At 39.5% G+C, this 21064-nt stretch overlaps 2 protein-coding genes across 3 annotated transcripts; both read left to right on the forward strand.

The window, feature by feature from the left end:
• The first annotated feature begins 204 nt into the window (after nucleotides 1-204).
• Nucleotides 205-8525, forward strand: LOC307006042 (uncharacterized protein). 2 transcript variants are annotated; one of them, XM_079626633.1, is made up of 3 exons: nucleotides 205-560; nucleotides 1711-4481; nucleotides 4586-8525. In XM_079626633.1, exons 2-3 carry the CDS (start codon nucleotides 2441-2443, stop codon nucleotides 6985-6987), a joined length of 4443 nt encoding a protein of 1480 aa, XP_079482759.1. In that variant the 5' UTR covers nucleotides 205-560; nucleotides 1711-2440; the 3' UTR covers nucleotides 6988-8525. The 2 variants fall into 2 exon arrangements, with proteins under 2 accessions (XP_079482759.1, XP_079482760.1); XM_079626634.1 differs by having other exon boundaries at nucleotides 4598-8525.
• A 1953-nt stretch (nucleotides 8526-10478) lies between these two features.
• On the forward strand, nucleotides 10479-19610 carry dbpb (D site albumin promoter binding protein b). The gene is made up of 5 exons (XM_079626636.1): nucleotides 10479-11489; nucleotides 11771-12021; nucleotides 13632-14087; nucleotides 16224-16477; nucleotides 18499-19610. Exons 2-5 carry the CDS (start codon nucleotides 11826-11828, stop codon nucleotides 18712-18714), a joined length of 1122 nt encoding a protein of 373 aa, XP_079482762.1. The 5' UTR covers nucleotides 10479-11489; nucleotides 11771-11825; the 3' UTR covers nucleotides 18715-19610.
• The last annotated feature ends 1454 nt before the right edge of the window (nucleotides 19611-21064 follow it).

The following is a 21064-nucleotide window of genomic DNA, read 5'->3' on the forward strand; positions in this document are numbered from 1 at the left end:
AAAGCTAACCGCAAATATCATACAGCTAAAAGGCAGACAAATGATATCGTTATTAGTAGCTCCTTTAATTAAGGACGCTGATATTATCAGTGCGCTAGTTTCAGACACAGAACTGCCTCCTCCACCACAAATACAAAACGTAGCGGACTGAAGACGGGGTAGGCGGAAGTGTTCCAAGGTCCGGAAACGACTAATGTTAAAATCACACACGTCACTTGTTCCTCACTAAAACACCAACATAGACCGTGCAAAATATTTTAGTCGACAAAAAAAAAAAGCAAACGCAAAATAAAAAAGTAATCGGTCGGAATATCGTTTGATGCATTTTTCACAGTATATAATTGCGATAAGTGCATCTGTTTTAAATTATAAGGGACACTCGGTCTCATGCTATCGCACCACGGTTGCAGTGGAACAGAGTCTGCTAACTAGCTATAGCTAGAAGGCTAACCACTGGAAAACAGCGCAGAGCTGCTGGGGTACATGAACGAGGGGGGCTGGGTGGGAGAGAGTATAGCAGGCCCCGCTCATCTTGACCAGGCTAAAAGATGGATGCGTAGGTAAAAAGGCCTATTTTATTGTCTCGACTATTATTTAATTATGCCTAATTTACTTGCACAATAATACAGTTTTGCTCTTGCATTATCTGACTTGCTGTTAGGTCGCGCATATCATGACTGCAAGCTAAGCCGTGTCCCTTTGCTAAATGTGTAGTATTAGCCAGCTGTTTTGCATGCTAGTTGTTTCACATAGCCCCAGCGCTAAAATATTTCGCGTCCATTAATACGCAGAAGATATTTTTTCAAGCACTATTGACTTTTGTATTGCATTTTCCCCATCGTAGACAATTTTCCATTACTCCCAGGAGTCTGTCGAAATGGACATTTTATTAGTGATACGCGATGCAATCGGAGGATGTAATAATTGCATGAAATTCACCTCTACCCCTGACGATTCACACTGCACTCAGCATCTTTTCCGCACAATGCTAACTGCTCAGAATGTAAGATGAAGTGATAAAAAAAAAAACACTCGCAACGTTTCAATAGAAGAAAACCGTGTAAATATTTAGATATGTGTAACTTATTGTTTTCATTGCGCATATCGTCTGAAAATGTATTTTACATTAGCCTACTTTTGTTTAGTATCGTGTTGTGACTGTAAAATGACATTCGTCAAATGCATCGATACTAATCAGCGAGTATCATTTGAATTGTTTAATATCTGTCATTTAGATGATGCTGATTGATTGATGAATTCATGTTTTAGATCTTGAATACAATGTATTATTTCAGAATGAATTATGAATGGTTAGATGTGGTTCACTAGAAATAAATAGGGGCTCAGGTTTCCTTTTTTATTGTTTCTGTTATTATGAGTTCTTTATTTTGCTATTGAATAATGCAAATGGACAAAAAATGAAGACATGGAAATGTCTTTAGGATGTTTAAGTGAAGGACCAAAGTTTTTCAAAGATTTGCCAGTACTTTCATAATTTTTCACACACACACATAATATTTTATGTGTATTGAAAACAAACAAATATTAAAACGTCTGCTAATAAACTGTCTGCCTGTTGGTGTTGTTTTTAATCAAAAACATTTATGTGTTTTGAGGTTTGATGGTTCATGTTGTTTATTAAAATAATTGTATCTGAGTTTTTGTTTAAAATAAGTAATTTAACATGTTGCTCCTTTTTTCCTTTCACAGTGAGAAGAGGAGTGGCAGAAATAACATTTTCACAGCCCCCAAGAATGGTAGTGGAGGATTTTGCTTCCAACTATGGAAAAAAAAGAAAATATACTAATTGAAACTGGAAAACAGAGATGTAAGCCGCATTTGGATCAAGAATTAATATTCAATGTAATAAAACCAGCCCGTGGGATTTGAATGGATCCATCCTATATGGTCATGAATTGAAAAATGTAATCAAGCCAGTTGGATATATTTTAATGAACTGAAACTACATTAAGCACTTTTAGTGCACTTGCCAAAATGTGAAAACATAATTGCATCTTGTGCAATTGTGGCATTTTTCTACCGGTCCACTGCACTCTTATGGAACATTCAGACTGAAATATTGATATCAAAGGTGAACTATCCAAAATAACTGTGATTATATGGAATCCAATGTGAAGCCAAAAGGGAGTTGAAGTTATTTCATAAGTGACAAATCCAATGGAAAACAGCTTTTTGCAGAAATAACAAATTCATGTTACAATGAATACAAAATGTCCTTCTCAACTACTTGCTCAAAGAGTGAAAAAGTGGGTGCCCGCTTTAAATGAAACAACACCAGTGGCATAAGGAACATGTGAGATAGCACTGTTTTTGAAATTGCTTCTGATTACAACTAGTTGAAAAGCATCAAATACATTTTGTTGCTGCTCACAGAGCAGAAGGTGTTGCAACTGCGCACCCATGTATCAGTAACTGGGAGATGTTCCAGTTTGGAAAATACAATGTGGACATCATAGAGATGCTGAGTGGACACCAGTCCCATCAGTTCAAAGGTCTTGGATTAGAGCGACAACTTCAACACCAACAGCAAGTGCAGCTTCACCAACACCAGTTACAGCACCAGCAACAGCAACAAGGTGAGACATCTGGGTCAATTTTGTCTGGACTTGGCTTAGGCCCACTACAAGGATCTAGAGGCAGTGCCTTTACAGATTCTGCATCAATTTTTGCAAAAATGAGTGCACCTCCTCCACCTCTACAACAGCAATCCCTGTCTTCATCGTCTCAAAGTTTGAGGAAATCCGGCAAAATGTCTGGAAGCAGTAGCAGTGGTGGAAGTCATCTGAGTGGATACCCTCAGTTTTTGCGCTCATTCCACCCAACTGAGGCGACCCTTGCACAAGAGCAGTTACATTCAGGAGTAGGACGATTTGATCATTTTGCCAGCAGTAGTGCAAGTGGAGGACTGGTTTCATCTGTTCCACCACCACCCCCGTTGCATCCTGGCCTGTCAGTACCTCAGGCTTCTCCTGTGCCACCGTCCTCTTCCCCATCTACTTCAAGTTCTGTTTCAACTTCCAATAACCCTCCCAGCAGTAGTGCAGTGACTACCTTGGGTCATCAGTTGGCAGGATCTCAGTCTGACGCCCGAAGCCTACATCAACAGTTTAGCTGCATGTTAGCGGCAAATCAGTATTTTCTTTCTGGAGTACCAGCCAATTCCAGTCTAGAACAATTTTTAGTTCAGCAAGGAAGTCATAACCATCTTGGTCTTGGTCTGGGCCAAGCTGCAGGAGAAACAAGTTCAGCCCTTGCTCCACCCCCCGCTCTTCATTCTTCACACACTCATGGCCATTCAACCTCTCTATCACAGCCTCATCAGCCACCAACACAACAACAGCAACTACCACCTCACACTTTGTCTCACACTCACCCACATCCACACCATCCACTGCACTCCTCCTCACAGCATTCTTCGCTCGGAGGTTTTGACTTTCAAGGAATCCCAGTACTCTCCTCTAACCAGCTAGCATCTCTGATGCAGCAGGAGGCTGGTTTACCACTTCCTCTTCCGCTACATCTTTCTTTATCAAAAGACGATGGAAAAGGGGACAGTGGTGTTGTAGGAGGTGGTAGAAGAAAAAAAGCTATGGCTGGCTACCTGCCACAAAGAAAGGCTGAAAGCAACAACAACAATGGCAGCAACAGTCACATCTCTACAAACCCTAACAGTGGCACTTCAGGGGGACTGAACCAGGATAGCACACCAGGCTTGGATGGAGGTGGGGGTGTTGGTTTGTCAGGTATTGGTGTAGACCCTTCTTCCCACCTAACCTCTTCTACTTCAGTTGTCTCATCATCTTCTTCTGCATCCTCTTCTGCAACAGCATCAGTCTTGGTGACAAATGGCTCTAAAACAGCCAGCCATGGTTCCATGCCACCTCAATCTCAGCCTGAACAAGAGCCCCTTTATCATTGTGGGGAGTGTGGCAAAACTTTCACACATCTCTCTAGTCTGCGCAGGCACCTACGTAGTCATGAACTAACTACAGCTGGTACAAGTGGCACGAGAAGTAACATTGTAAACCCAATTTTGCATCCTTCCGATCCAGGTATTCCCCACTCTACTCAAGACAGCTCAGCCTCATCTTCGTGTGGCAGTCATGACAAGACTTTTCATTGTTCTGAGTGTGGAAAAGGTTTCAAGAAAAAAGGGCACCTCCTTCAACACGGGGTCATCCACTCTGGGTCTCGGCCCTATGCCTGCACTACTTGTAGTCGTGCTTTCAATCGTCGTGAGTCACTCACCCGCCATGAAAAAATCCATGAAGAGAAACCATTCCGCTGTCCAGCTTGTGGTCGCTGTTTTCGGGAAAGTACATCTCTTTTGAACCATGCAGCCTCTGGCACCTGTGGCAAGTCAGGACGTACAGCGAGATCAAAGCATGAAAGTAATATAGTTGATGGCAAGAACAATAAAGCTGGGGGCTCCCAAGATGGAATAGCGACTAATGCAGCGGGTGAGTAACGTCTAGAGTAGTGTTTATTTTTAGTAAACCCAGTCAAAGTCAAAATGTTTCATAGGCACTGTGAAATTTGTGTGCATAGCATTATTACTGTTTAGTCTGTTGTGCAGGTTCTTACCGGAGTGATGATTTCAGTGATGACTACAAGGACCAGCGCTCTCAAAGTAACATGTATTCTGGAACAACCCCATGTGGTGGTGGCAACATGACAGGGCTTGCACTTAGGAAGGCACCATTAGCTCCTACTCTGCATCCACACCCACAAAACCAAAGCCAGCAGCATCATCAACAGCCGCATCTCCCACTTTCGTCCCTGTTAGAGGATTCTGAAGATGATGTCACTAGCTCGGTCAACAATGCCATTTCTGCCATCACTGCTGCAGCTGCAAATTGTATGAGCGGGGATCTTGCCCATAGTGGAGGCAGAGGGGATGATCGCAGGGATATCATTGGTGGATTGCTTGGAGGTCTGGGTCTAGGGCCTCTTGCCTCGCCTAGTGGTCCGTTATCAACATCTGGCCTGGAAAAGTCCTATAGAGGTGATGCTAACCCAAGTGCAGTGGGGCTCAACCAGCAAACAAATCAGCAGACACCTGGTGGAAAGCCCAAGCGTCCTCGTAAGCCCCGCAAGAAAAAGGAACCTGGTCTTGTTGGTGTTGAGCCCCCGAAAAGAAGGCAGTCCTCTCACAGACCAGGAAGGCCTGGTGGGGATATGAGACCATATTTGTGCAGTGTCTGTGGTCGAGGATTTGCAAGAAGAGAGACTTTGCGGAGGCATGACAGAATACACACTGGAGAAAAGCCTCACCATTGTACTGTGTGTGGCAAGTACTTCAGAGAGGCATTTCATCTTAGCAAGCACCACACAGTGCATTCTGGAGAAAAGAACTACAAATGTATCTTGTGTGGAAAGGACTTTGGATATGCTCAGAGCCTTAAAAGACATGGCAAGCTACACCAGAAAGGTGAACTGGAAGAAGTACCAACAACGCCAGGTGGGGAAAACCTTAACTGCTATCCTCCATCCTCTGGTGGCAGCTTGATTCAAGGGGGCCAAAGCAGCTCCTCTTCTTTCTATTCATACTCTCAAGATGTCAAACCACAGACATCAAACAATCAGCCCCCTCCTAGACTGTACACATGTGCTATATGCTGGAAATCATTCCGCCATCACTTTCACTTGACAGCACATCACCAAACAGTTCACGAGGGTGGTGGAGAAAAGCTATTTTCTTGTGAAGTCTGTGGGAAGGCTTTTGCATACTCGAACAGCCTTACAAGGCACAGGCTTTCTCAGCATGGCTTAACACGGACTGGCCAGCCAGTTGCTCAAAGAAGCACAGGCGAAGGTAACAGTGTTGGTGGTTCGATATCAGAAAGTGAAGCTGCTACAAATGCTTTGCTTCAGCTTGCGCCACCTAGTGGCACACATGGCGAACAACATGGACTTCTTCATAGCCAGCAGGCTCCTCCCCAAACACAAACTGGCTACTCCTCTCTGTTCTATATACCCGATGCCAATATTACACACCCTGCTTCATCTAATGCCTCATCTTATTCCCATTCTCTGCCATCAACTTCCTCAGGGCCTCTTCTTTGTAATCATCAGCATCAACAACACACTGGGATAAAGGGTGAACCCATTTATCTCACTGGTCACAGGCATACTCTTACTCCAAACATACCTGTGCATTCCCTTGCTTTGCCTCCATCAGAGCCACATCAGCAACGCCAGAATCCCCAACAGCATTCAGCTGAGATTCAATCTACACACCACCACACTTTTCAAAGCCAAGAAGAGTTGAGGAGACGAAAAAAAAAAAAAAAAAGACGGCAAGAGAGAGAGGAGATAGGCTACAAATGGACCCCGGCTGCAAAAGTAGAGAGAGAACCTGTGGGAGTTTCCCTTGGGGAAAGGCAAATAAATCCTCTTAGAATAAAAAAAATTAAGCGAAAAAGGAGAGCAATTCACAGGACACAACATAAAATTAAGAAGCGCATGGCTGTGATCGTAAGAATCAGGCGTGGAAGTGGAGGAAGTGCTGTGTATGAACTGGGCCTTCCAGGTGGACTGAGGCTTCACAGGCTTCGTTCTCTCAAAGTTCCTCTGAAACGAAAGTCCTGTCCCCTTTGCCTTGGTGCTACCTTCTCACAACAGGTAGCACTTAAAGTTCATTTAGCAGCTAGACATTGTCCCAAAGTGAGAGGCCTTCAGCATCGTTTGAAATGTCCAGTTTGTGGAAAACAGTCTCGCAAGTTCCTCTCAGCTCTCATTCACAGAAGCTCCCATTTAACCAACAGAGCATTTTCTTGTAAACATTGTCCCTGTCGTTTCTGGAATTCAATGCTCCTCACACGGCACAAGAAGGTGTGTCGAGGGACGTTGGCTAAGTTTCGACAAGAGAGGTCTCTTTGTGTTAAATTAGTCATGGGAGCAACATACAAGAGGTTTGAGTGCAAAGGAAACTCTTCATCCATGCATATGGAATACAGTCACTGAGTTATGTCATTAAATTCATTTTCATATGCACTTTAAGAAGAGACGTGTTGGGATTTTCATGACAAAAACTGAGATACCTGACAATACACCCTTTGCTCATGTAGACTTTGACTTGTGTGTCAGGAGAGCTTTTCTCTCTCAATCAGTACATTTCTTCTCGTAACTTGGACCCCTAAAAATTAACACCTTCAACAAACTCACAGATGTATCAAAGGCATTTTTATTGAAAAAATGCTTAGCCTCTCCATCTATCTAATTCCACACCAGTCTTCTAAGATGAAAATTCTTGTTCAGATTGAAATGATCGTTGGATGGCAATAGATGAAGATTCAGTGATTTGGCTAATATTGTACTGTGCCCTAACAATAGGCTATTGCTCACTATTCCTCAACGGATGCTCTGTAGAATTATTCTGTCTTTGATATATATTGTGTTGTTGGTGTTCACTTAGAGCAAGTGTGGAGGTGTGAATTTGTTAATGTAAAAAGTGCATTCAGTATCCGAAGGAGAAAGGGGGGTCCTGTTAGGAAGTTGAGTGTTTTATTTTAAAGAGTATTTAAATTACTGCATGTTGGACATTGCTGTCCATGTATTGAACGGTCAGCGTGAGTGATGAGACTGGGCTTACATGGTTACATGACAAATCCAATTGAAAATGTACATTCAATCTAAATAGAGGAACCAAAATAAATTAATGTATAATAACAAATGTTGATTAACACTTTGTAATATCAAATGTAAGCCCTGTTTTGATTTATTTACTCTTTTGAAAGAAAACTAGCATTAGGATGGTAACGCCAGCACTTAAATAGGAAGAATATGATTTTCCACATAACCAGTCAAAGGACTAAAAAAAATGTAAGATGTGAATTCACAGATTCTTGCCCTAAAGGCAAAAGCCTTACCAAATTGTGACAATTAATACAACACATATTATGGGTAGTACAATGTAGCGTTAATGTATAGAGTTTAAGGGAGGAAATGAAAAATATAAGTGTACTGTAATGTAAATTGTGTCAATATTTTATTATCTTTTTTTAAGCAAAGGTCAATTATCTTTTTATCATAGCTACACTTCAGGTAGTTGGAAGAGTGATTGTAAGAGTTATCACTTTAGATCAGGTCTTGATTAAGTGTATTAATGTGTGACATTCTGTCCATTTGCCAACTATGAACGTATCCCATGTACTTTTCTCACCTTTCAGAGGTGCCATACTACTTATAACCTATCTTTTCTTTTCTTTAAAAGAAGAAAAGTAATACGTATGTTTCTATCACTTTATTTACACATGATAAGCTGGTTGTTGATGATACCCAAGCATTTAATAAAATTTCAAAATGTTATATCCTCATTAATACCATACACATTTATAATTTTTTCAATGTTTTATATGTATTTGCATGTATTAAAATGTGCAGACATATTCATTTTACATACAACTGTATTTCATGGTTCCCAATGTTATATTTAACGTTTATTATTTTATTTATTGCTTCTGTTAATTTTTTGTTACAAATCTTAAATATGTATTATATTCTGTTGCTTTAAGGTCATTTTTACCCTGTAGTAGTGTGATTCTTACACATTGAATATTTGTGTCTGATTATATATACACAAACACGATAATGAACAGTGCTGGGTAGTAATTGATTACGTAATCAGATTTCAAAAATCAAGTACTTGTAAATAGATTATATTACTTTTTAAAATACTTGTAATCAGACTACAAGTATTTTTATATTGATTACATGTTGTGCTCAAAATGGCAGTAAATTAATCTTAATTCATTGATTCATTATTTCACATCATTTCATATTTACATGCAATGAAGGGATTTTGTCTTTTTTTGTGTGTCTCTTTGACCTAATACGTTTACTTGAAGTAACCCCTGATATTTTGAGAGAATAAGTTGTTAATAATAAAATTAAGTTAATAAAAATAAAATTAAGTTCACAGTTCTCTGATGTCAGTTAATTGTCACATGACATGCAGGTAAAATTAAATACGTTTTTTTTATTTTAGTAAATTGTTTTATTTTAATTGTTTTAATTTTACATTTTTTATTTTAAATGATGACTTAATTAATAGCTTCTCATTAAACTCACAAACTCCCAGCAGTTCCATCACGAACCCCAGTCTGGGAAACCCTGGTGTAATTAAACATTTAATTCACTTCATGTTGTTGATTACTAAGAATGGAATATATTTTCTTTGTATTTTTATATCAATATGGTACAAGATTATCCTATTCAAATCAACATGGTAAACAAGTTAGGTTAAATGTAATCTAAAACTAGTCAGATTATTACCGTAAATGTATATAACTTTACTACAATTTTTTTCATGTAATTTGGATTCAGTAAACTACTACAATTTGACTACCCAGCACTGACAATGAACTAGGATGTGTTAATACCAGACAGATAATGGCAAATATCATTTAGTACTAATATCCTAATGCTAGAATGCATGTTGCCCATAAAATCCCCCCAAAAAATCCATGTTGTCTAATTTTTATTTTATCCACTGAATTGTAACTGTATTGAGTGCCCTTTTTTCATCATTTGATCTGCACTTGGACATTCACTGGTCAGTTTCTGTCTGAACATGGTGTATAATGTTAGCCCCAGAATGTTTATAGAATTATAGCCTAGGCTATAGTTGTTGGGAATTCATTTATATAGTTTGTAGATTTTATCAACTGCACTGTAGCCTACACACAGCTGAATGATAGGTGTTGATGTTGTGAAATTAACTCAACAAAACGAATTAACCGTTTAGAGTGCTGTATTCATTCTAGCACTTAACGTTGCTCTTTCACATGTTGATCAGTTGGTGGCAGCAAGGATCCTACAACCTACAGCATGAAGCTGGGAGCCCAGCAGAACAACTGTCACATGGAATTAAACGCGGATAGTGGGTGGAACAAGTACTCCGAGTCCTCGAGTGTGTGTGTACGAGGGAGGCATGGAATTAAAATGAGTCCAAGAGAGACAGGGATGGTTTATTCGCCTATTGTTTTTGTGTAAAGTATATGGGGGGAAATAAAATAAAATGTCCTTGTTAGATGCCTTTAAATCTGTATTTTACATGTTCACAGTATTTGCATTCTACTGTCCTCATTAATTAGTTTGTTGTATCCGTAAAGACAGACATATAGCCTAGTAATATTTTTAATTGTTATCTGCATTGAATATTATAATACTTTGATCCTCTCGTGAGGTTGGGTTCATCAGGTTCGACCCTAGCAAACCTATTTCCTTTATTTCTGAATCTGTTGTGTGTGTGTGTGTGTGTGTGTGCGCGCCTCTCTTCGCCTGGGTTCACGCGGTTTCTGTATTCTCACGCGGCTGTAGCATGGGTGTGATGAATGGGCGAGCGCTGTTCTCCACGGCAGCCAATGGTTGGGCGAGCAGGGAGGAGCCTCTTTCCTCTCAGCCAATGGCAGCAAAAAAGCTCAGCCGTGTCTCCGCGTGCGGACACCATGTGCACTGGAGAGCGCGTCTGTGTTTCTGAGACACAACGTGTAGTTGCCATCTCCTCTCGCATGATGTGATCACGTTTCCCCCGGATTACTAGAGAAGTGAAAAAGTGTGCCATTCGCTTGACAGGTTTTCCCCTAAAAGGTTGCTCTCTGATAGGACTGTGTAGAAATGTGACAGGTTGTTGTTAATTAGACAACTCATTCCATATTTTCACTAATTCTGTTTCTTTTACGGTCCACTTTTCAACTAAATAATTATGTGGGCGCATGTTCATGCTGTTCCTTGGTGCCGAACATAAGCGTCATCGGGACAGCTTGGAGTGAAATTATTGAACAATTTGTTTTTAATAAGTGCTTCCCACCCTGAGGAGCGTGCCTGTCACGAGGGGCGTTCCTTATTAATATTAAACAGTGATGCGCCTCTTCGTGCAGTGTTCGCGCTTGTACTCTGGGAGGTGTGACGTCACGTGAGCGGCCCGTGTTCGTTCCAGCTGAGCGAAAAGATCGGACGGTTCAAGCTCAAAGCGTGCGGCAACTCACATGCAGAGAGAACTGAACAGAAGGGGGTGACCACAGGGGGAAAAAGCGATTGAGCGACTGCATGGAAAAAAACGTCAACATCCCACCAATCGCACTACGCAGCAGAAATTGACTCAGCAACACTTTCTTCGTTTTGTTTTCATTTGTTATTTTGAGACGACGCATTCAAGAGTTCAGCGCGCTCAAGTTATCGTTTGCATTATTGGATTTTTTTTTTCATTCTCCCAGATTTTTCCATTCTCCACTGTTCTCTACTGGAACCGTTATATCCGGTCAATTGCTTATTTTTTCCCCACGTTGGACTTGGACATAACGCTATTCTGGACATTCGTCTATATATTTTTTAAAAGTTCCAACATAAGATAAGCTAATTTTCTGGAAGTACTGGGAATGTGTATTTTTATCTACTCGACCAATCTACAATCAAATGCAAGCAGAATGGCACTCTTTGTTTAAACATCTTATTTTCAAATAAAGGTAATTTAAAGTGTATTTTTCTTTAATGTCAGATGCTCTGGTGCACGTGAGCCGAGCAGGTCTTTCCTCTGTCTCTAAAGTAAACACGGTCTCGTGTTGCATGACTTCACAACTTTATGTGTACTTCTATAGTAGCCTACTCTAGTGATACGAACTGAATGCAAATGCATAATATATTATTATAGGTTCTGTTTGACTTCGAACTAATGCTAATCCTTTATTTTTGTTTGTTCGTTTCCTCTATGAATCGTCATGTGATTGATTTGACGGCTGCACAATAGTACTGAACCACTCAAGCATCTAGCGGTCAAGGGAGCTCAATCCGGCAGACGTTGGATGATGGCCAGGCCGCTTTCACAGCTCCTTCCCCCGGACCTTCCCTCTGCCGGAGCCAGTCCGCAGTTTGGCAACAGTAGCCAGGCAGGAGGCTCACTTAACGGAGGACACTTAAACTCAACTGCAAACTTAAAGTCGCTCCTGCAGCTTCCCGTGAAGGGCGACCAGCGCGTCAAAGACTGTAGTGAAATGAAGGGTGAGGAAACGCACCTGCTTCCCTGACACTCAGTGTGTATTATAATAGACAGGCTCTCTATCAACCTTTTGTGCGTGCTCCTTTAGACAGTCAAAATAATGTGTTAATAGTCACCATTCCAGTTAGTATCCTGATTATTACGATTAGTGTTTGTTTTTTTATGCGTGGTTTCACATGTCAAATGGCAGTGCCATGTGCAATTGTGCGTATCTCTCAGTGAGCCGCAGACAGGACATCACATGTGACTTAGTAGAAGAGATAAACAAGGCTAGGCCACTTAGCTCTCTACCCAGGTACTTTGAGGTCAGCTATTGGCTAAGCCATTTTAGCCATTACAGACCTGCATAACCACACAGACAGAAGTTTTCCATTGCCTGCAAATACAACGTGATTATTGGAAAAGCTTCTTTATTGATTGCTGTCAGTGTTTTGTACTGATTATCTAGTTACCATTAATGCAAACTGACCCTGAATAGTCAAGTAGAAAATCTCTAATCCCGTGTCAATCCAGTTTCTATGTGCATGCGGCTTGGGAATCATATTATCTAGCATTAAAAGCACTGCCATTAATTTTGAACACGTTTAGTTCTCAAACTGCATTTCAAATGATTCAAGATGTTCTGCTTTTGCTCTTTTTGTGTTTGTTTTTAAGCATTGGTATTTTAGGAGATACCTAAAATGGTATTTTGGTATTGCAGTTTTTTCATAGAGAAAAGAACACAAACTTAAACAAAACACATGTTGCAGTTACATTTTTATGGTTTGTTTTTATACAGTATAACTAAACCAGAAATGTCTAATTTCAAACTGCCTTTACTGGTCCTGGTTTCCACACCAATGCACCGTAAAATGCCTGATTTAGCCTAACTGGTGTTGTTAAGATTTTAGACCCCACCTAAATAGTTTTAGATGGAAACCCTTAGACTTAAGACCTTCAGCCGCCATCTCCGATTTCACTATGCTTTAGTTTCGCATTGGGCCTGTCCATTAGAATTCTTTTTATACCAACTAAACTTAACCAGTACCACACTACTCTATATCTCAGCCTATACCACAGCAGAGCAATGTAGTATTGCAATGTTACACTAGCGTAATGTTATGTTATACTATACGCGTCTGACTGTTGTTACGCCTGTTGCCTTTTGCCTTTGCGTCATGGCTTGGTTTAGCCATAATACAGTAGTTTTGTAACGTTTAGCCATTGTTCAACGGTATTGTTGCTGTGCCACAGAGTTAAGCAGTGTCACTGCGGTGTAACATTGTAATCGCTTTACCATGGTCTTTCAGGAATGTCAAAACACATTAATCTTTAGCAAGTTTAAAGGAAGGTTTTTCAAAGGCTCTTCGTTTTGCATTGATGCACCGAGAGTCAGAGCTATTCACATGTGTTGACATTGCAGAGGTAGTTCTCCCAGAGGGATGTGAAAGTTGCTGGGAAGTGCTATTCTTCCCCTAACTACGTAATCTTAGCGCCATCAGAAATATTGCTCTCTTGAAATCAAGTCAAGTCAATATGTGTTCGTAAGAATAGTTAGTTTGTCTTTTTAGATTGCTCGAGATATGACCGTAATATTATCTGCGGATTAAATTGGATTTCACTTTCCTTATAGGTAAGGACAGGTTGGATATGGATGAGGACTCTCTTGGCCGTTGTCCTATGCGCAACGGCTGCAGCAATGGACTAGCCACTGAGAGCAATGGAGCAGGCACTGGCAGCTTCTCAAACAGCAACAACAGTTCCTTCCTGGGTCCGTTGCTATGGGAACGAACATTGCCATGTGATGGCGGGCTATTCCAGTTGCAGTACATGGATCTCGAGGAGTTTCTGACAGAGAACGGGATGAGCAGCATGCACAGTACCTCCAACTCCACCTCAGCTCAGATACCCTCGCAAAGCTCTCAGTCGGCCATTCCCAACCAGGGCTCCCAGTGCCTGCCCACCTCGCCCCCACACTGCTCCTCTTCGTCCTCACCGACATCCTCCACCTCCTCTTCCTCGCCCTCTCTGCTTGGGCTGGACATGCATACGCCGCAAAGCATGATGGGAACGGCAGACTGCTTGCACGGTGAGTTTTCTTTCGCAACTTGCTGCTGCGGAACATAAGCTAGAGAGGATGTTAAAAACCCACGAGACGAACGGTCTGAGGGCAGGCCGTCGAGGTGAAGAAAGGAAATGATGTGGGCCGAAAATGAGGTCTAACGCGGTTCAAACACTTCCCCCATTCTGCTTACAAGAATTCCCCGGGATTTTTGTCCGTTTGCGAGTTGTAAAAAGCACCAGGCTTGTCCTTTTTGGGTGTGTGTTACTGTGTAGTTTCAGAGTATTAATGGTTTGGGTGTGTGTGTTGTTATGAGTGTGGATAGATGCTATTTCACTATTTTGATTGTCAAGAGGTTTGGGCGTTTTTTTTTTTGGAGTGAGTGTTAGAGGGTGTGCAGCTGGTGAGTTCTATGTGAGTTGTATTTTATAGGTACGTGTTAACATTGGTTCTGTCAAATCAATTCATCGCGATTAATCGCATCTAACATAAACGTTGATAAATATGAGTGTATGTTTGTTTATATGTATTTATATATATATATATATATATATATATACAAACACACACATATATTATATTTACAAACTTTTATATTAGATGCGATTAATCGATTCAACGGCACTTTAACTTTGCAAATATTTAATCAAAAGTGAAAAGTTTGCTTGTTTTTGGATGCTACAGTATATGAAAAGAATGGGCTGGTTAGAACAGTATAGACTTGCAGCAATGAAAAAGGGGATATAAAAAGATAAATAGGGGATGACAGCACGTGAAAAGAGAGGAAAAGATTGTGATATAGAGCTGAGAACATGATGGCTATTGAAAGGCTGGTAAGTAAACAGTGAGAGACACACAGGTGAGCCAGAAGCAAAGAATGAAAGGCAGAGACGGCGTGTTTGTGATTGTGCTCGCATGTTTTTAAATCTCCTCCTCTTCTCACACGCTTGGTCCATGTGCTCTCGCTCGCTCACGTGCCGAGGCAGGCAGAGCGAGGACGGGGGAGGGGCAGAGGAGAGGAGAGGAGGTATGTGTGTGTGTGTGGGAGTGTGTGTGACTAACAGACAGGGAGAAACTGAAAGATTGAGATGGAATGACTCAGTGCGAGTTGATGCTGTACTTCCGATTAGATGTTTGTTTACGTTTCTGTAGTGGCTGAGAAGAGATAGAGAGAGATTAAAAGTGCTGCTGGTAAATATTTAGAATGTTCAGGGCGATTAAAGAGCACATGCAGAAGCCATCAAATCACATATTTCCACAGATTTGATCAAGCACTCTCAAAAAAAGAGGGCCTGTGTCAGTGCATGTGCCGTGGACAGTAAAAAGAGGATCATTGCCAAATGGGGTTAAAGTTACTCTTAAGGGTACTTTACAGATTTTAGATTAGGTTTATGGCTCAAACAGATTTTCAAAACATAGCAACAGTTTTGTTGTGCTGTCGTGACAGGGTTCACTTTAACCACGCACGCACGCACGCACGCACGCACGCACGCACACACACACACACACACACACACACACACACACACACACACACACACAGCTTTTCAGTATATAATATTATTGAATATTATTTTCATGCAGATGTTTATGGGGTTGTAACTTATTTAAGTTTCTTTTATATTAGGAAAAATTGTGTGTGTTTTATATTATTGATTATTTTTTTCTTCTTTTTTAAAATCTATTTAATATAAATGTATATATTTTGTTTATCAGGTTATGGGTATGTGTGTGTGCGTGTTTATTTTTTTAAAGTTAATTCTTATTTATCTCTAGCTCATATTATTTCCTTGCAGATGTGTATGTTGTTCTAAGTTAAGTATATATTAAATATATTTGGGGAAAAAAAATAGTGTGTGTGTGTGTGTGTGTGTGTGTGTGTGTGTGTGTGTGTGTGTGAGAGAGATTCACTATCAATTTATTTGTAGAATGAAAGTAAGCATTTATAAAAAAAAAATTCAATGTTCTGAAATCCAGAGATCAGGGTAGAAATATTGGAAAACGGAAAAACAAGAGATGGATTGGTGGATTGAGTTGTTGTTTGCTGTCTGTTACTGCCCCCTTGTGGGTCGTCTGGGTACAGTTTTGAGAGTCCCATTATTCTGATTGTATACATTTAGCAACGTGACTTAATCAAGTCATCTACTTTGTGTCTACCTTCAGGCACTCCACCAGGCAGCTTGGAGCCAACACCCTCACCATCTTCCACTACATGTCCACCACTCCCTACTCCACCCAATACTAACTGCAATGAGGTGGTGCCGTCCTTTGACCCTGATCCCGCAGACGTCGCACTGTCGAGTGTGCCTGGACAGGAGGCGTTTGACCCACGCAGGCATCGTTTCAGTGATGAAGAGCTCAAACCTCAGCCCATGATTAAAAAGGCTCGCAAGATGCTTGTCCCCGAAGACCTGAAGGTGAGAATCTCAGCGCAGCATCATTTTATGGACTTAATTCACATCATTTATCAGATATACAGAGATCCTAAGAGATTTATGTTCATAATCTTGCCAGCTGTGATGGTACATGTTTTCCTTATCCCTTGGTCATATGAACATGTGGATTTTGTGAAACGTGTACTTTTTGTTATAACGGCTTACAGTCAATATTATTGTGTAGCTGTCTAACTAAGCACCACTAGTCATCTATCACAGTGTATTTTTCTTCTAACGGATTGATTGGCAAAAATGTAGAAATACCGGTAGTTTCTGCGCCACTTATTCATAGATATTGGATGGAAAATTCCACTCATTTTGTCCAACAGGCCTGGCGTCCTTCATGCCTCTATACAAATGCAGTAATGCAGATGTCAGGCGTGTTTGCATCAGTACAGATGGTGACACTGTGATATTGTCACTCACTGATAGCAACTAGATTTCAAAATTAAAATAAGATTATTTAAAAAATCATCATTAGTTCCCCAAACCCATTACTAGAATAGTTTTAGTATCATGAAGTAACATACAGTTATTTATAAAGTATGTCACATTGACCTCATTGGGGAATGGGTGGTACCATTATGTGATCATATCTCAATTCTGAGGCAGATGTCTTGGAAACCGAGGATCTCAAATATTTCAGCTTTATTGTTATAAAGGGCACAGCAGTCAAAAGGGGGAATTCCTTTGTAATCACAGTGACCTCTCCTCTGGGAACAAATAGATGTTTTGAATACTTGGAAAGGAAGCGACATTCTTTAATGAGTTTTCTTTTTTTAATATAAGAGTTATAGTTCACGCCTAAATGAAAACTGTCATCATTTACTTGACCTCATGTCTTTCCAAACCTATGGAACTGGATTTGTGGAACACAAAATAAGTATTTTTGAAGAATGTTTTCACTATGTTTGTCCAAATAATGAAAGTCCAAACCAGTGTTATTTTTTAATATTATATATGTACTATTATAGTATTTATTCATATTTTGAACCTGCTTTTGTTTATGTTTTGGTAATTGTTTAAATGTGCTTTTGTCATATTTACTTGTTTAAATCTTTGTTTATTTATTTATCTTGCATTAGCACAGATTCACTATCAAATTATTCACATTTATAAAAGGAAACCAGGAGTTTAAGTGTTCTGAAATACATAGCTTATGGTAGAAACATTTTATGTGCTTTAAAAAATATAATTTAGCTTTTATTTCTGTTTGTGTTTATTTTTTTATTTCAGTTAGTTGCCAAGTTTTTATCTTATATATTTATATTTTATTTAATGTCAGCTTTACTTTTATCATTAACACAAATTTTAGCTTTAGGTTTAGCTTTAGTTGTGGTTTTTGACACTGCTTCAAAACAACACTGGACCCCATTGACTTTTAATTGAATAAACAAAAAGATTTAGAAAAAAAAAAAAAAATTGTTGTTCCATTAAATAATGAATACTTATAAACAGTAAATTAACTAGAAGTATAATTACCAGTGGAATAAATAAGGGTTTCCAGGGAGTTCGCAAGTTGATGAAAATCTGCAAATAAAATGCATACTAAAAAAGGATATTTTGTTTACCTGCATGTCATATGACGGCTAACCAACAGCTTTAAATGAATAAATAAGTCAAATAATCTTTTGGATTTCGAAAAACTGAAAAAGTAAATAGCATTATGGGAATTGACACTTTTATGAGAATGTATTTAGTGTTTTTAAAACAAGAGTTTTTTTTTTTCATGACATCAGATTTACTGTTCCTCGCCACTACTGATAGAGTGGTGTGAACCACAAGCCTGCGTCTGGCACTTTGAGAACAGTCACAGAACATCAGTCAAACCTCAGACTGTTTGCTGGTTCAAAGCCATTTCTCGCTGGAATGTCACTCAGAGTTGCTATAGAAAACCTCAAACACTTACATACCAACTCACACATCTGGCAAAGCTCCACACCTACAGTTGTAGACATGTTCTAATGTATACTTTTTTTTCTTCTTCTTTTTTTTTTTTGAAGGATGAGAAGTATTGGAGTCGGCGTTGTAAGAACAACGAGGCCGCAAAGCGTTCTCGCGATGCTCGTCGACTGAAGGAGAACCAGATCTCTGTGCGCGCCGCCTTCCTCGAGCGTGAGAACGCTTCACTCAGACAGGAAGTAGCCGACATGCGCAAAGAGCTCGGCCGGTGTCGTAACATCCTGAACAAATACGAGAGCCATCACTTGGATCAATAAGAAGGAGAGGAAGAAAACGCAAAACGAGATGATGGATGGAGAACGCAATGAATGTTCCTATGATAGTCACGCTAAAAAGACAGATGGAAAGTGCATCAAATATGGAAGGATGTCTGAAGACGGCACAAGAGCTCAAGTTTCAAACTGGAGTGAGAGAGCACGTCACCTCTCTTAACTTTTTTTTTTCCTAGTAAGGTACAATGGCAAGATTTTAATTATGGAGAGAAATGTATATTTTTATAAGATAGAACAATGCTTAATGGTGAAAGGAAAATTTTGAAATTAATTTTTGTATATTTTCTATATCTTTGGGAGGGCTGTAAAGTATAGACGTAGGGAACTGGTTGAGGTATCACTGTAATTTAAAATGAATTGATGAGGTATTTTTGAAGCGATCAACTCTTGTGAAGGAGAAAAATTTAAGCCTAGACTTTCACAGAACTTTAAAGATTTAGAAAATAACTTTCTAGAGAAATTAAACTGTAAAATACAGAGAAAAATATATATACATTTAAATTTACATAAAAATGTTGATATAGATTTATTCAAGCACTTAAGTTGTGATAAACCTGTGTGTAATATTTTGGCAACGGTGACCGAGGACAACCACAGATGAGGGGAAATGACAGGTGCATCTCAACTCTTTGGGGAAACACATTGTTTATCAGTTTACTGCTGATATTTATTTGTCATTCTCAAAGGAAAACTAAACATGTAATGATGATATGGAGATGGTTCAGAAAGACATGCATTATTTGTCACATATTTTATTGGCATTTTTGTGTTTATTTCCTTGGTGAACTCCGTAGGATTCTTCTCCTGTCTACAATGTACTCATCTTTTTATAGGAATCTGACTCACAGTTGCAAACAAAAAAACGCTTTTTAGCAACAGCACACATCCACAACGTGCAGATCGTAAGTGAACTTGCAGAGGCTGTTCTTGCTGTGCAAAAACACAATTTGGACCTCTATGGATTGAATATATATATTTATATATATATATATATGGGACATGACTTTCATCTGATTGTACAGAATGATTTCTTATATTGGAAGCACGGGAAATTGCATTTCAAAACAGGTTGACATGTAGACATTTGGCTATGTCTGCGCTTTTGCTGGTTTTGCACCTGTATATGCAAACACATTGAAGCCAATGAGCGCTCTTACTTTTATTGAAACAATATTGAATTTTTACAACCTGTTTACTGGTGTCAGTACAAATGTTTCAAAATCTATTAGTTTTGTGGTTCCTCGCTGGTTCTCCAGTCATGTCTGTTTCTTTCCTTAACGACCATTAAAGTAACTTCACTTATTATGAATTATTATTGATCTGATCATTATTATTACTATTGTTGTTAATACTATGAATGAATTATTATTTTTGTTGTTTTATTTCCTTGATATTGTCTATTTTATGTTCCTTTAAAGAAATAAACCCCCCAAAAGTCTCCTCTCAGCTGTGGAGATTTTGTCAGTTCCTCTTTGTTACAGCATTCATCGTCAACACCAGTTATAGAAGAAGTGTTGCCCTGACAGCCAGGTCAATTTGTGTATCAAAGGAACACTGGGGGAAAACTACCCCCCCCAAAACTGGTGCCCTTGGTGATCACAAACTGCTTCCCTGAAATAAATGGATTTCTTTCTCTTTATTTCTGTGCACTAGCATTATAAAGACCCATCATACCATTGGCTCCGTCTTTCTCTTTTTTGTGCATGTAGGTGTTTTAGCAAACCGCCTTTTTTACCCAGTAATTTGCTGCCTGTTTCTCATCAGTGACAATATACTTTTTGCAGATGAATTTTGGGGTAATGTAGTCCTTACTTTTCTGCACTTCCACATGTGGATGACTATGAACATTTTGTGTTGTGACTCTTGTTTTTTTTTGATGTACAAATGCCCTAATGCATCAGTGTTACCCACACTGCACCTAGCCAAAGTAATGCAGGGGAATGTAGTCTTTTTCTCCAAGACCACAAATAAACTCTTGTTCTTACTCACTACACACTAGGGTTGATTATTTTGTATGTCGTTTGTGCCTATTCTGTGCTACCAAGTGTAGTATCTTCCACTTCCTTACTAAAAAAATGTTTCATTAATAAAGCGCAGATCCGGATGATGTGTGTTCTTGAATTTGAATCGGCATGAAGGAAACACAGCAAACTGCAGTCTGTCAAACAGATGTAGCTTGTAGAAAACCTTTCTACCATCAAGCTAATACACAATGCTGTCATGAAATGCAGTTCAGAAAAGGTTAACAGACAAATATTTCTAAATATTTAACAATATAAGAGAGTGGGGCACAACCTAAAGCTTTTTTTTTACTTTTTTCAGTTTGTGTAAACCT

This window comes from Phoxinus phoxinus (genome assembly GCF_949152265.1).
Source record: "Phoxinus phoxinus genome assembly, chromosome: 10".
NCBI lineage: Eukaryota > Metazoa > Chordata > Actinopteri > Cypriniformes > Leuciscidae > Phoxinus > Phoxinus phoxinus.

What these genes read in the sequence shown, in the direction of transcription:
- LOC307006042 (XM_079626633.1), top strand. Translation starts at nt 2,441, where the DNA reads ATGTTCCAGTTTGGAAAATACAATGTGGACATCATAGAGATGCTGAGT. An exon ending in AATAGCGACTAATGCAGCGG is followed by an intron (nt 4,482 to 4,585) that starts GTGAGTAACGTC and finishes ATTACTGTTTAG; the next exon opens with TCTGTTGTGCAGGTTCTTAC.
- dbpb (XM_079626636.1), top strand. Translation starts at nt 11,826, where the DNA reads ATGATGGCCAGGCCGCTTTCACAGCTCCTTCCCCCGGACCTTCCCTCT. An exon ending in AGACTGTAGTGAAATGAAGG is followed by an intron (nt 12,022 to 13,631) that starts GTGAGGAAACGC and finishes CTTTCCTTATAG; the next exon opens with GTAAGGACAGGTTGGATATG. An exon ending in AACGGCAGACTGCTTGCACG is followed by an intron (nt 14,088 to 16,223) that starts GTGAGTTTTCTT and finishes GTCTACCTTCAG; the next exon opens with GCACTCCACCAGGCAGCTTG.